Below are 14,780 nucleotides of genomic sequence, written 5' to 3' on the forward strand. Positions count from 1 at the left end.
AGGATATTAACTACTCCCTTAAAAAGTACTCAAATACTTCAGTGCAAACAAATCTTGCACATAATATATAAAAATCCTCTGTTGCATCTGGAATCTGATAAATATTTATTATCAATGCTGTTTGCTTTTAATCGGTTCAGGATATCATTTCTCCAGCTTCTCAGTAGTTAAATAAAAATGGCATTTACATTACAATATTGCTTGCCAACAATCTCATTTTCTGGTTTAGTCAGCAGTCCTTCATGCTTGATTAGTCTTTAATTATACAAATACCTACATATTAAAAAAAGTTTTCTTTTTTCCATACTTTGAGCATGTAATTATTTTCTCTTGCATTCAATAACCTTTAATTTTAGGATTAAGCAACTGATTCCTTTTAGTATGGATGGATCTTTTCAAGTGTTAAAGCAAATTTGGTTATTGTAGTATGAGAAAAATTAACTTTGGGAAACCTTTCATCAATGCATTTGGTAGTACTCTGATCAGCCGTTACAGAAAGCACCAGGTATCTGAAAAATAAAACTTTATTCTCCTATTTTTTTTTCTATTTCTCTCTGTCTCTTTGGTCTAAGAATGTGATAATTTAAGCAATTAAAGCCTGCAATATACCTATTTTCCCATTTCCATAAATTGGGGCTGAGAGCAGATACTTTACATTAAAAATATTTCAATACAAAGGCTGTTTATAGTTTTGGTAGGAAACCCCACAAACTATGAACATTTATAATTTTTCTATAATAAATCCACAGAATGTTCAAATGTTAGGAGCATTTTATTGAGTGAGATAATGTTTCTCTCAACATTCCAGCCTAACCCGAGGCCAAATAGCAATGAGACTTAGAAGTGGTACCTTGCTTTTCAGAACTAACAGTGGAGATGGGGAAATCCTTCATATACAGTCTGACACAGTGTTGGACGCTTATTCCTTATTCGTTTCCTTCTCCATCCTTGGCTACTAAGTCTAGAAAAAACAACAACACCCATTTCCTTGTGGGAGTCATCTGAAGGAGCAAACTAATTTGAGAACATCACAGCATGCAATTAGCCACATTTATTACGTAGCATGTTCTAGGTTCTGTGTTAGGTTTGAAGGACGTAGAGGTGAGTGACTCACCATGCACTAAACCAAGCCTAGGTTTTTAATGAAGTTTTTCACCCTCTTGTGTTGTCCCTGTTTCCTGTGAATTCCTTTTACTCTCCAGTTTATTTTGTTTTTTGGTTTCAGACAAAGGCATTCCTTAAACATCTATTCCTTCTTTGTTGTTATTTTTTATATAAGAATAAGGCAGTGACCTGACTATGTTGTTGGAGACCCCAAATATCAATAAATGAGTCTTTCCTCTCTGATTAGCTGGGGAGTTTTTTCAGAGAAGAATCCCACAACTACCTAGGGGTGGGGTGGGGCGGGGCGGTGAGGTCGGGAGGTAGGAGGATGCTTGCTTACTTGAATGCCTGTATATATAATCTGAGTGTCCCAATGAGGGCAGGCCTCAGGATGTAAAGTTTCCCTCCATTCCATGGTCATGAGTAAGGAGTTCTCCCCAGCATATAGCTATACCTGATGTCTCCAGGTGTAGAGTTTCTCAATTTCTCATGTACACGGCTGCTGGAGAGAGAGCTGAGGGTCTAACTATTCATTATGCTGTCACTAACCTATCCCCTACTTTCAGCAACATGCCTTCCCCTTCTCATTTTCCATAGCAGCTGGTGTCTCCAACCCCCACGATTTTTGGGGTTCCAATGTTGCCTTGCTTCTCATTGTGTCCCTCTCTCTGGCCCTTGGTATTTAGTTTTTTCAGCTTGGTTAATTCCTCCACCTGCTTTTCCAAATGTTTGTTGACATTACTTGTCTGCTGTTGTCTTGTCTCCATTTAAAAATTTTTTTCTCTTAATGTCATTTTAGTGGGGTTTTAGGAGGGTGTAGAAATAAGCACACTTATTCAATCTATCTTATTGAATAGGAAGTCCTCCCATTTTTTTTCTTTTTGAGAATTAAAAATACATTTCCTAATTTTAGTTTTATATTACCTTCTCCACTCTTTAATTCCTCAGATATTAACAATCATTTTCTGTTATTTAATCTTTCAGTTGAAAACCCTCACGTCTTAAATATACTGAACCAATTAACCATTTTTGTGTGTGTATTGCTCCTGAGCCTTAACTAACCTATCTTGAACTAATAAATTGTTTATTATTCTTTAGAGCAGGAGTTCTCAAATCTGTTGATCATCAAAATCTCTGGCTTTACCCTAGGGATTCTGATTTTGTAGTTCTTGGCTTGAATAAGGGTAATCTATATTATGAAAGAATCCCCAGGTGACTAAAACATTTTCTTTAATTTTTTCTTATGGAAAATAGTAAACACATATAAAAGAAGACACAATACTATAATTAACTCCCATGGACCCATCACTCAGCTTCAGTAATTGTCAACTCATAGTGAATCTCCTTTCATTGGTACCCCATCCAACCCACCCCATTCATATTATTTTTCCCCTCCCATAGATGTCATTTTAGAAAAATTCCAGACATCTGATCATTTTATTTGTATTTCAGTAATACTCTTAAAAAATACTTCAATAATACTCTTAAAAAAACCAACTATATACCATTATTGCTCCTAATATTATAGTCCCTTAATATCATCAGATATCTAGTCAGTGGTCACATTTCCAATTGTCTTATAAATTTCATACTCTTTTTTTTTAATTTCAGAGAGGAAGGGTGAGGGAGAGAGAGATAGAAACATCAATGATGAGAGAGAATCATTGATCAGCTGCCTCCTGCACACCCCACACTGGGGATCGAACCCACAACCCAAGCATGTGCCCTGACTGAGAATCGAACCGTGATCTCCTGTTTCATAGGTCGATGCTCAACCACGGAGTCACAGTGGTTGGGCCATACTCTTTCTTTTTTACAGTTGGCTTGAATTGTAATCTAAATAAGGTCCACATAATGAGATTGGGTACTGGGTCTTTGATCTATAGGTTGAAATCCCCCAGCCCTTCTTCTCCTTCTCCCTTTCTCTCTGTATCTTATAATTTATTTGTTGGAGAAATCTCCCATGTCTAATGTGTGGCCATCCTGGTAATCATGACTGCTCTGAAGCACCCTCTGGGCCACCTAAGAGAGAGGCGGGAGCTCCCACCTTGTTTATGAAACCTTGGCCCCCTTCCCCTCATGTCACCTGCAAACCTTTTAATAACATTGCATTTTTGACTCTTGTTCATCCTGAGATTTAAAAACATCATTAGTTCTACTCGTGTGTGTGTGTGTGTGTGTGTGTGTGTGTGTGTGTGAGATATCTTTCCCTCTCCTTACTGAACACCATTTTTTTTTGTGAGGGAACCTCCCCACTCTAAATTATAATTCTGCTAGCATGGTGTTGGTCACCTCAGCCAGGTTCCTAGAAGTATTCCTGTCAGGTTTTACCAAACGATTTGGAAGAAGGGGATGTCTCCTGTTGCCCTTCATCCAAGGATTTTCTTGTCTCAAGTAGGATCACATTTTGAAAAATGATTAGTTAAGTTGTCCAGTAGAGAGAATACAATATGTTTATAATAATCACCATTTCCATCTTTTCAGTATATTAAGAGGAAATGCAAATGCAAATGCCTTAGTTTTTGTGATGTTTAGTGAAGTGAAATCAGGTGGGGACAGTTTGCATAAATGCTGGAGGTGGCACAGGGAGCATGAAAAGTTACCCACATAATTTACTGCCCAAACCAGAACAGTTTTGAGAGTGAAATGAGTGCTGTTAGTAACTACACTGGGCAGCAGACATATACAGAGACGGCCCAGTTGAAAGGGCGTGTGCAGAGACGGGGCTCAAATCCCAGGTGCACCCCTGACAAGCTGTGGGCCTCCGGTAGGTTCCAGCTTCTCCGAACCTGGGTTCCTACCTCCTGTAGGTGATATTAAGGCCTAAGTAGGAAACACATACACAATGACTAGCACAGTGCCTAGCACATGTTAAACGCTCAACAGTATTTTTATCTTTTAACTGGGTCATCATTTTCTACTGGGCGAGTCTATATGCATTTCTCCAGTTACCAGCGGGGTCCGGCAGCCAGAGCATGTCAGGTGGGGTTAGAGGTGCTCCCACGGGGAGAGAGCCACTGCTATTTCCCTTGGGCCTACCTACTTTATAGCACGTTTATGTTTTGGAAAAATATGATTTAACTCACAGGTGAATCAGATCTACACTCTGTTAAGAAGGCTTGCTCCTCTCTCTATTATATTCTGAATGTCAAGAACCACCAAATGTGTTGAAATGGTGGGGGGAAAAGGAAAAAGGAGGTTAGTTAGAACATGATGGTCCTTATTTTGATGTACAGTTTATGTACATTTCTTCCCAAATGAAAGAAGCGGATTTAAAGCAGTCTAAATCAAGTCTGCATTTCCCAAAGGCCATTGAGAAGATAGTGTAAAGAACAATGGGGCTAAAACAATTTCCGAGGAATCATCTATATATATGTAAAAGAGTAATATGCAAATCAACGGAATGGCAGAACAACCAGAATGAGCACTCGACCAATCGCTATGAGGCACACTGACCACCTCTTGGTTTCTCCCCCTGGCCGGCAGGCTTTGATCCCCTGATGGTGAACAGGGAACTGCAGGTGGGTGGTGGCGGCTACTGGCGGCCGGGGAAGATGGCCCTGATCACAGGCCAGGCCTAGGGACCGTACCTGTGCATGAATTTCATGCACCGGGCCTCTAGTAGTCATATAAGATCTATTTATTTATAGTCCTTACTATGTGCCAGGAATTGTTCTAAATGTAAAAATAAATAGGTGACATTTCTCTTATTAGTAATTATCTTTATCAAGTAATTTTGCAAATAAATTTAAGATGGCCCGATAACAGGCACTTACATGTTTGTGAAATGAGTAGCTGTTCAATGAGAAAACATCATTTACAACAATTATTGATAGTCCTGGGATACACAGAGGTGTGAGACATAGTTTCTGTCCTTATGGGGCTTATAATTCAAATAAGATAACAACCTTGTTCATGTTAACTATGAAAAAAGGCTCAAATTGTACATGCTAAGTGCCCAATCAGAAAACAGAGAAATTACTGAGGGCTGGGCAGGTGTGGGCACTTTGTGGAAGGAGTAGGAAGTGAAGGAAGTGATGTGGGACCAGTGGTGAGGAGAGCAGGCACTCATGGCTGTGGGCATAGCAGCAGCAGAGCCAGTGGGCTGCACAGGGACATTAGGCACCGACAGAGGCTGAGTACAGTACAGGGAGGTGGGAGGCAGGGTGGAGAGTAAGGCCAGGTTAAAGGTCAAAAAAGGGCTTGAGCATGAGGGTGATGTGAAAATGTTATTTAAACACACACACACACACACACACACACACACACACACACATATATATCCAATATATATGTCCACTTTTATTGATTTCAGAGAGGAAGGGAGAGAGTGAGAAGGATAGAAACATCAATGATGAGAGAGAATCATTGATTGGCTGCCTCCTGCATGCCCCCTACTGGGTGGATATCAAACCCGAAACCCAGGTATGTATCCTGACTGGGAATCGAATGGTGACCTCCTGGTTCATAAGTTGATGCTCAATCACTGAGCCACACCAGCTGGGATGAACATCTTTTAGGAAGATTAGCTTGGCAGTAGTGTGCAAAATGGATTGGATTAGGGAGAAACAAAGTGGGAAGAGCAGGTCAGGGTGCTAGCTCTGCCCTGGGCCGGGGCCAAGTGGGAGAACTGAGGAAAGTTCTAGGCACCTTGCATGTGGAGCTCCGATAGCCCAAGGCTTTTCTGGCCAGGGTCCATGCACCTGGCTGCTGATTTGCAACTCTCAGGGGACAGAGCTTTTTCCCTTGATAAATCTTCTAGGGACCTCAATCAGTTTAGGGCCCTGTGCTTCCTTCCTCCCATTTTCTCTCCTTTCTTTCTCTTTAGAATTATCTACTCATTTTGTGGGACTACATTTTCGTCTTTTAATATATTATTTATTTTCTCAATTTAATAGGTTTGTTAAACTAGCGATTTCATGTGACTTTTCAGATTGGGGATAAAAGCGTCCATCTGGTCCAGGGTGTGTGTGTGTGTGTGTGTGTGTGTGTGTGTGTGTGTGTGTAGGGGTAGTGATGGCATTACTGTTTTGTTTCTCTTTGCTTGTCTTTAAAATGTTTTATTGATTTCAGAAAGAGGAGGAAGAGAGATAGAAACATTGATGAGAAAGGAACATCAATTCGCTGCCTCCTACTGGGGATCGATCCTGCAACCCAGCCATGTGCCCTGACCAGGAATTGAGCTGGTGACCTCCTGGTGCTTGGGACAATGCTCAACCAACTGAGCCACAGCGGCAGGGCCTGTTTTGGTTGTTTTTGACTGTTTGGTACAGTGTTCAGTTTTTAGGAGCTCATCATCACAATTAATACGTTGGGACACTGACAAATTTGCTTCCTGAGCTGTTATATGTCTAAGACTTCCCACCTCTGCCTTCCTAAATAGCTGTCTTTCAAGGCAGTGTTTTTCAAATATTTCTTACTATGTCACATAGTAAGAAATATATTTTACAATAAAAGCCAACACATACATATATACAAAAAGTTACAAATATTTCTGTCTATATGTAGATATACTTTCTCTCTATATATAAAACAGAAGCTTCAAGAAAAAAATGCATAGCCTTACTTTTTAATTTTTTAAAAAAATTCTGGTTAAAACAACTAAACTAATATAATAACCACTCACAAAATAGTCCATAGAAAGGTCCAGAAGGTATTGACTGTTGAGTGCCAAGGCACTTGGTTTTCTGTGACTGCCTACATCCCTCAGAAACCGTACCTTGTTCATTCCTGATGAGATAGAGAGAGGACAGGGGCCTTTCAGATTGGGGGTAAAAGAGCACATCTAGTCCAGGAATAAATATGTGAAATTTGGGCAACAGCTCATATGACCAAAAAGAAAAGTCTTAGTGCCACAGAGTCATCCGTTGACTATTGAATGAGGCCTCCTCCCCCGATCCTTCCCAATCCCCTGGTTTAGGGTGATTCCCCATCAGGGAGGCTGATCTAGTTCCTCAATAAAGCAGAACTGGTTGGAGAAAAGTCCTACGTTGCTCCTAAATTTTACCTTTCGAGAATTCCCAATTGAATGTCTAGACAGGGGGCATTTTAGGGCCCTTTCTTTATGTCCCTAATGAGGAGATGTGTTTCATAAACTGAATCAGTCATGATGAATCCCAACTCAGTGTCAAGGTTGTACTTGGAAAAGAATCTGGACTCCCATTTGTTTCTTTAAAAAAAAAATAGTGTCCTTCACCCATCCTACCCCAAACACGTGGTATGGTATAAAGTGGTGCTTATTTAAACGTTGGGATAGATTCCAGGACCATACCTCCCTGGGAACTCTTCACTCACTACAGCCTAGGTTTTTGCCCCCCTGTGTGACACTCCAGGTTATTTCAATCCATGCCCCAGCTGTAGAGTCATTTTGGCAAGGAGATTTTTCTAAAGGTTTTTTTCTCATTGCTTAGAGCCAAAGGTTTTGTCCTCTGACCTTTTGATTCTCGTTCTGCATCTGTAATCAATGTCAGGTCACCATGAGCAAAACTAAAAGGAAGTTAAGTGGGGGGAAAAAAAACCCCAAAGCAAAACGCCCTACAAGCACAAAGCCCCCAGCCTGCCCAGCCAAGTTTTAGAAGCTCACCATTTTGAAATAGTACGGTCGCTTGGAGAAGAGAATATTTCCTCCCCCCACCCCATTTGTTTGGTGCCTGATTTGTTTCTAGTTGCAGCGGGGAGGTCAGAGCAAGCCAAGAAAATGAATGGAGCCAGCCTCCTGCCAGGCTGCCTGGAGCGGGCGGGTGTTACGGATCAGCTAAAGCCAGCTCCCTTTCCCGGGCCAGGCCGATGTAACTCACTGGAGTGGCAAATTACATCAGACCTACAGCTGTAACCCGACATTATGATTAATTTGATCAGTAATTTCTCCTGTTTTTCATTTTAATCGGTGTGACTATTCTGCTGTGGCAGGTCTTTCAGATCTAATTAAGATAAATATCCCAGTAAAAGACTTGGCAGACTTTCCGAGTCAAATCCAGGCATCAAGTGTGAAGACCTGCAGCCCCAGTCAATCGCCCGGGGGGAGGGCTGGCGCTGCTCTCCGCAATCAGCCCCTCACACTTAAGCAAATTCATAATCTCCGGCACTGTTTAGTCATTCTCTCAAAACATGTCCCGGGCGGAAAAGGAAAGCCCCACACAATGTCATTCCACCCCCCACGCTCATACTCCGCTGATCTGCCCAGACTACATGGACAGCCCTATAAGTGGACTCTTGACAGAATCCCTGAGTTGGTGTTTCTAAAAAAGATTCTAAGTAAATCCGTGCATATGTATATCTCAAATAAACAAATATGTGTACACTCAGATATGGAACACAGACACTTATAACTATGAAGATTTAAAGTCCACATGCACATACATAGCCGGCCCCTTTAATGCAAGCACACAGCCATCCACTGGTTGGATTGGCGTTGACAGGGTTTAAGAGTTTATTTTCCCAGTTTGTTTTCTTTTAGGTCAACCAGGCATGTATTTATGAATCCTAGTGGCTAATATTTGTACACGTTCTGTTAGGTTTCGGTTCTTTGAGGATGAAGGCGTTAATGAGATTTTTATCCTAAAGCCATCTACTCAGCAGGACCTGCCAGTCCAATCTGGTGCCTGCAGACTTTGGGCAAGTGTGAAGGATTTGCCTGGGTTACCGGGTCTACATGTCCACTCACAGGAAATACGGAACCACCAGGAGCTTCAAAAGAGTGGATGTTTTTGAAGACTTTTTTTTTTCACTTTATGAAGAAAACATTACAATGATGGCACAGTTTCCAATAACCATAAAGCAAATTCCCCCTTATAATAGGAATGGCCATTTTGGAAAACAAACATGTGACTGGAGTACAGATGCTTAACATCATTTTGTACACACCTCCCACACCCCTGACTAAGGGTAAAAATGTCTACAAACTACACTACAGGGTCTTTCGCCAGGTAAGCGGGACCATGTTCTGACTGTGATGGCCTCTACATTTGGAGGATGATTCTGCTACTCTTTTGGCTATTGCTCCTGAAAAAGACTGTTGAAATGATGGTATAAAGGAGTCCCTCATCACCTGCTGAAGCAGACAGACTCAAATGCACTTTTACTGCTGAAGGAAAGGTGGTGGGAATGTACTAGTCGGTAGGGTGTGGTCTTCACAGTCCTAGAGCTAGGCAATCTTGGGTCTGAAAATTGGAATGAGAGCTTGGACTCCTCACAGAGATCCTGTCAGCCATCTCAGCTCTACTTAGTTGGTGGTTGCAGACCACTTTAATCTCTTTGTGCTTGCGTTTCAATTTGGTAGAAATGGCTTCAACAAAACTAATATATTTACTAAAGAAAAAGAAGCCAGGTCACGTGATCTATTTTAAAAGATGGAAATCCCACAATGAAAAAAAGAACTAAACTAAAAAGAGGCAGATTAGTGCAGTGGACAAGGTTTTATGTCAGATAGATCTTGGTTTGAATCTTATAGGTCCTTACCCCTAATTTCCTCATCTATAAAATGGAGCTCACGGAAGGATTATCAAAGATTCATTGAGTAGAGGTGGGCAATGGACCAGCAGCGTCAGCATTACCTAGGAGCTGGTTATTGAAGCAGAATCTGGGGTGGGCCCTTCACCCCAGAACTACTGAATCAGAGTCTACATCTACCAAGGTCCCAAGGAGATTCGCCTGCAAATAAAGCTTGAAAGCCCTACTATAGTTTAGATGAGGCAACATTTAGCAGCAGTTGGACATTGAATAAGCTCTCAATCAGTAGTAGCTGTTCTTGTTTGGAGAGGATGTTAAAGAGTCAAAAGGATTATTTCTCTTCTCAGTTATATATTTTTAGTATAAATCACCAGGTTTGAGCCCTGGCCAGTGTGCTCAGTGGTTAGAGGTCAGCCCTCACACCTAAGGGTCATGGGTTTGATTCCTGGTATGTACCTGGCTTGTAGGTTTGATCCTCAGCCCATTATAAGAGACAACCAATTGATGTGCCTCTCTCACATCAATGTTTCTCTCTCTCTCTCTCTTTCTCTCTCCTCCCTCCCTTCCACTCTCTTTAAAAATCAATGGAAAAAATATATCTTTGGGGGAGGATTAACAACAACAACAACAAAAACAAATCACCAGGTTTGAGTTTTTCTGTAAATATTGGCTAGTAACCCAACTTCAGGGTCTGGGAGAGGCTTGAATGAGTGACAAAGTACAGACATGGTTGTTCTTATTCACTGATGGGCTGTGAATCTGGGGGTGGAGTAAGGTTGTAGTAACACTGGCTCATTCTTTTTAGAAATCAAGACCTAGTTTTATTATATTGCAGCAGTAAAGTTAGCACCAACTCATGCAACCAACCCTTTGGGTAAAAAACATTTTGTTTAAATAAGAGGTAGGAATCTGCTAGTTTAGAAATGAATAATTGGAGGCCTACTTGCAGGACCATAGGTACTTGTTCTTAACCCTGGCTCCACACTGGAATTGCCCGAGGAGCTTAAAAAATGCCGATGCCCAGCTCTGGCTGGGTGGCTCAGTTGGTTGGAGAGTTGTCCCATATACCAGAAAGGTTGTGGGTTCAATTCCCGATCAGGGCACATACTTAGGTTTCAGGTTTGATCCTCAGTCAGGGCCCATATGAGAGGCAACCAATGGGTGTTTCTCTCTCACATTGATGTTTCTCTCTCTTTCCGTTCCTTTCTCTTTGAAAATCAATAAAAACATATCCTCAGGTGAGGATTACAAAAAAATGCTGATGCCCGTACTGCATCCCACTCAGATTCAATCAGAATCTTTGGGTGGGACCCAGGCATTAGTATTTTTTTTTTTTTAAAAAAACTGTTCAGATGATCCCAACGTGCAGTAACACTGATACCACGGCCATTGTGTTTGGAAATTTTCTCTTGAAAAAGAAAGCAAAGGATTGAACAAAATACAGAGGTAGGAGCGCGGGCATGGCCTCAGCTGTTTGGAGATGGTGTGGCTTGGGTGAGTCAAGAAGAGGGAGGAAGGTCAGGCAAGGTGGTGAGATGGCACCAAGGACCAGAGAATACTTAATTATCTGGTATGGAGATACCTACTCTAATACTTAAGGAGTCTCACTGGCAATGAAAATATTACGCTGATTGTGCCTTGAAGATGCTTAAAATGGCTTCAATGTGATTGTTACAGTCAGGGAGCTTAGAGAATATCCTATCTTTGCTTAAAGCCTTTAATAACGTTCTGCCTTGTCCAGGTTGGGTCCACGACCATCTGGCTTTAGCCTTAGGTTGATCAAACTCCTCCCATGCAGTGCAGACGACTGAAGGTGGCAACTTCTCTAAGGAATGTTAAATTTTAAAACCTCAGATAGGAGCACAGGATTATTTTCCCTCTGATTTAAAAGGTAGAAGTTTCCGACCCAACCGGACTCAGGAGAGCTTTCCCTGGGGGAAGTGAGAGGCTTCCCCTGACATCTCCTCTCTGAATCCATTCGTGTTGCTTTCTTCTCTTTAAGTGCCACGTTTGCAGCCTCACAAGGCAAGGACGGAGAGCTCGGCTCTGGGAAGAACAGCCGGCCTCTGCCAGGAGATGGAGTCCAGCTGAGAAAAGGAGATCCCTAACTTGACTTCTTCTTATGACAATTAAATATCTTCTGGTGTAGAAAACTAAGGGGTAGTGCCAGGCGGATCCCCGTCAGATGGCAGTTCAGACAAAATGTGTCGGCTGGGAAGGTGGCATCGATCGGAAGCCCACCTGGGCATTTAGGCGCAGACCACCAGTTCCCAGAAGAAGCTGATCGCATACATGTGCAGAGTGCTCCCTCCACTACTGTGTTCATCTGTGCCTCTCGGGCATCCCCACCAGGTGGCCGCGGACGCAGAATTGCCTTTTCAGGTCAACCACCACTCCAAGGAGCACCTGAACCTTTGCCATGGGTTCCTCTTACGCATGAAAGAAGAGACTCTGGCATTGGTATTCTCAACATGGGGCCTTTCTCTGTCTTAACTCTGCACTCACAGGACCAGTATTCATGTGTGAAGCCAGAATACCCAATTTAATCTCCACAGTGGAGGATGAAAGAGAAGGGAAACACAGGGCCTCTGAGGGTCTTTTTAAAAATAAAACAAAACAAAATAAAATAAAATAAAATAAAACAAAAAAATAGAAAATAGAACCAGGATGGGAGCAATGCCTCACAGACATAGAGTTTGACAGCCTGGTACTGAGGACTTAGTCCTGATTGCCACACAGATTCCAGGCTGATTTGACCTGTTGTTTGGAATCCAAACCTTGTTAAACACAGGGACGGAGCCCTGGCCAGGATTGCTAAATGGTTGGAGTGTTGGCCTGTGCACCGGATGGCCAAGGGTTCAATTCCTGGGGAGGCCACACACCTGGGTTGCAGGTTCAATCCCTGCAGGAGGATGTGTCTCTCTCACATTCATGTTTCTTTCTCTCTCTCCTCCCTCCCTGCTCCATTCCATTCTCTCTAAAAATCAATGGGAAAAAATATCCTCACTCCTCAGGTGAGGATTAAAAAAAACAAACAACAAAAATAAACACACACAGGGGTAGAGAATGAGGCTCCAGGGTACTGAGGAATCTTCTGGAAATTACTAGGTCAAAAGACAAAAGGGTGGAGGTAAGGTGAGTTGAGGGCATGCCGTCTCTCACTTCTCTTGATTCCATGGGTTTGGGGCTAGGTGGTCCAGTGGTGCCCTCTCTCTTCTCCATGCCCTAGCGGGGCTGGTGTGTGAACAGGAGAAATAATGGGCAGTGAAGAAGAGGGAAGGGAGTCACCATGTGAAGGACAAGGTCTCTAAGACCTCAGCTGCCATGAAAGGCAATCCAGCCAGATCTTCCCTTGTTGTCCTGGCTAAGTGATATTGCTCATTGCCAAATGTAAGGACCATTCTTGCTTTTGGCTTTCCCTGCTCTTGCTGTGATTTTGAGTTTTTCCTTTCCTTCTTTCCCCATCTTTCTATACTTTCTTTCTCCTTTCTCTAGTCGATTGGAGTGGGTCTGTGGACTTTCATATAATACTAGAGGCCCAATGCATGAAGATTCATGAAAGAATGGGCCTTCCTTCCCCTGGCTGCTGGCACTACCTTGACTCTGGCTGGAGCCGCCTTTCCGCCTTCACCGGGCCAAAGCTACCTTTCCCCCTTCTCACACTGTCCAGAGGCCTGGAGCGGTGCGGAACACCTGCATTGTCGATGACACAAGCGTGCGCCCTGCCCCCAGCCACTTGGCGCCTGCGTATGCAAATTAACCCGCCATCTTTGTTGGGTTAATTTGCATACCCACTCCTGATTGGCTGGTGGGTGTCACGAAGGAATGGTCAATTTGCATCTTTCTCTTTTATTAGTGTAGATTCTAGGTAAGGAAAAGCAGTTATGTTAGTCGTGTGGATGCTACAATAATTAGAGAAGGAGGCTTTAATGCAATGGTTCCTGAAAGATTTTCTATGGTATTTTAATTATTGTTATATGGAGAAAAGAAAAGGTTCAGTGGTTACATAAATTTGGGAATTCCTTGATTAAATCATTTTAACTAGATATCTCTACTGCAGGATGTCTTTTAGCTTTGCATATCCTAATGTTTACTGAGAAATAGATAGCAGTGTCAGTGTGTAGTATCTATCATCTATCTGTCTATCTATATCTATCTATCTATCTATCTATCTATCTATCTATCTATCTATCATCTATCTATCTATCTATCATCTATCTAATCACCTACCATTTATCTACCTATCATCTATCTATCTACCTACCTACCTACCTACCATGGATTCTGTTTTCAATCAAATATTTTTTGAACTTGTATTTTGTGGAAGACACTTGAGAAATACTGTGTTAGAAAATGCTGTGTTAGAAAATGCTAGATGCCAAATATATTTCACTGACAACCCAAATGAACATTGTAGAAGCAGAAAAATATACTGTATCAGCATGAAAGGGTTATCGGTTTGAGAACCAGAATTCTGTTAGACAACCGAGACATCCCCCCATCCTTGAACAACTTGGTTGAGAACCAAACTGATCGTGATGAGAGATGTTCAATAACTGAGGTTTGACTGTATTGTGTATAGTTCTTTCTTTTCATGCAATTCAAATGACCTCATTTGAGCTATTTCATAAATAGAATGTGGAGCTGGAAAGGACTTCAGATCATCTAATATGAACTTTCTGTGTAATAACTGACACAAAGGAGTCGCAGAGATTAGGTCATCAAGACTGGGATTACCAAGATTCTTCCTGTTTACCCATACACTAAAAACCACAACTTTGGGAATTTAGAAGAAAATGATAATTTATTTGTGATAATATTGGTGGAGAAACCAAGATTCTGTGAGTTGAAGTGAAAATTCTTTAAGATTATGCTCACATGGCTACAATTCTCTTTCTTCCTGCTGCCTACACCCCATCCCAGGCCTTTGTGCAGCTTGCCCTGTGCTGCGTGTCCCCCTCCTCAGAAATCCTCCTACCCTCTCTGACTCAATATTATAAAACAGATAGATGTGTAATTTTTAGCTTCATTCAAGCTTATATGGGTTTTTCTGTAGTGTGCAGTGAATACTTTTATTGTGTACACACTCATTTTTATATTCCCATGACTGCTTTTTGTTCAACTTTGAGTTGATCTGTTTATCTCAGATTCCTCTTTAGATTATAGTGTCTAGAGTCAAGGAAGGAAAAAAGGCAGGCAGGATTCTGATATCCTGCTAATCAGGAATG

The 14,780-nt window shown here is 41.9% G+C and overlaps 1 protein-coding gene across 1 annotated transcript in view; it reads right to left on the minus strand.

Moving 5' to 3' along the window:
• The window catches only part of POU6F2 (POU class 6 homeobox 2), a 322,732-nt gene that overhangs the window by 89,559 nt on the left and 218,393 nt on the right, over positions 1-14,780 (minus strand). Inside the window, exon 5 of the mRNA XM_023751010.1 lies at positions 2,759-2,776. Coding sequence (XP_023606778.1) covers positions 2,759-2,776 — 18 coding nt within the window. The remainder of the gene's footprint in view (positions 1-2,758; positions 2,777-14,780) is intronic.

The sequence above is a fragment of the Myotis lucifugus genome, unplaced genomic scaffold (assembly GCF_000147115.1).
Source record: "Myotis lucifugus unplaced genomic scaffold, Myoluc2.0 scaffold_18, whole genome shotgun sequence".
Lineage (NCBI taxonomy): Eukaryota > Metazoa > Chordata > Mammalia > Chiroptera > Vespertilionidae > Myotis > Myotis lucifugus.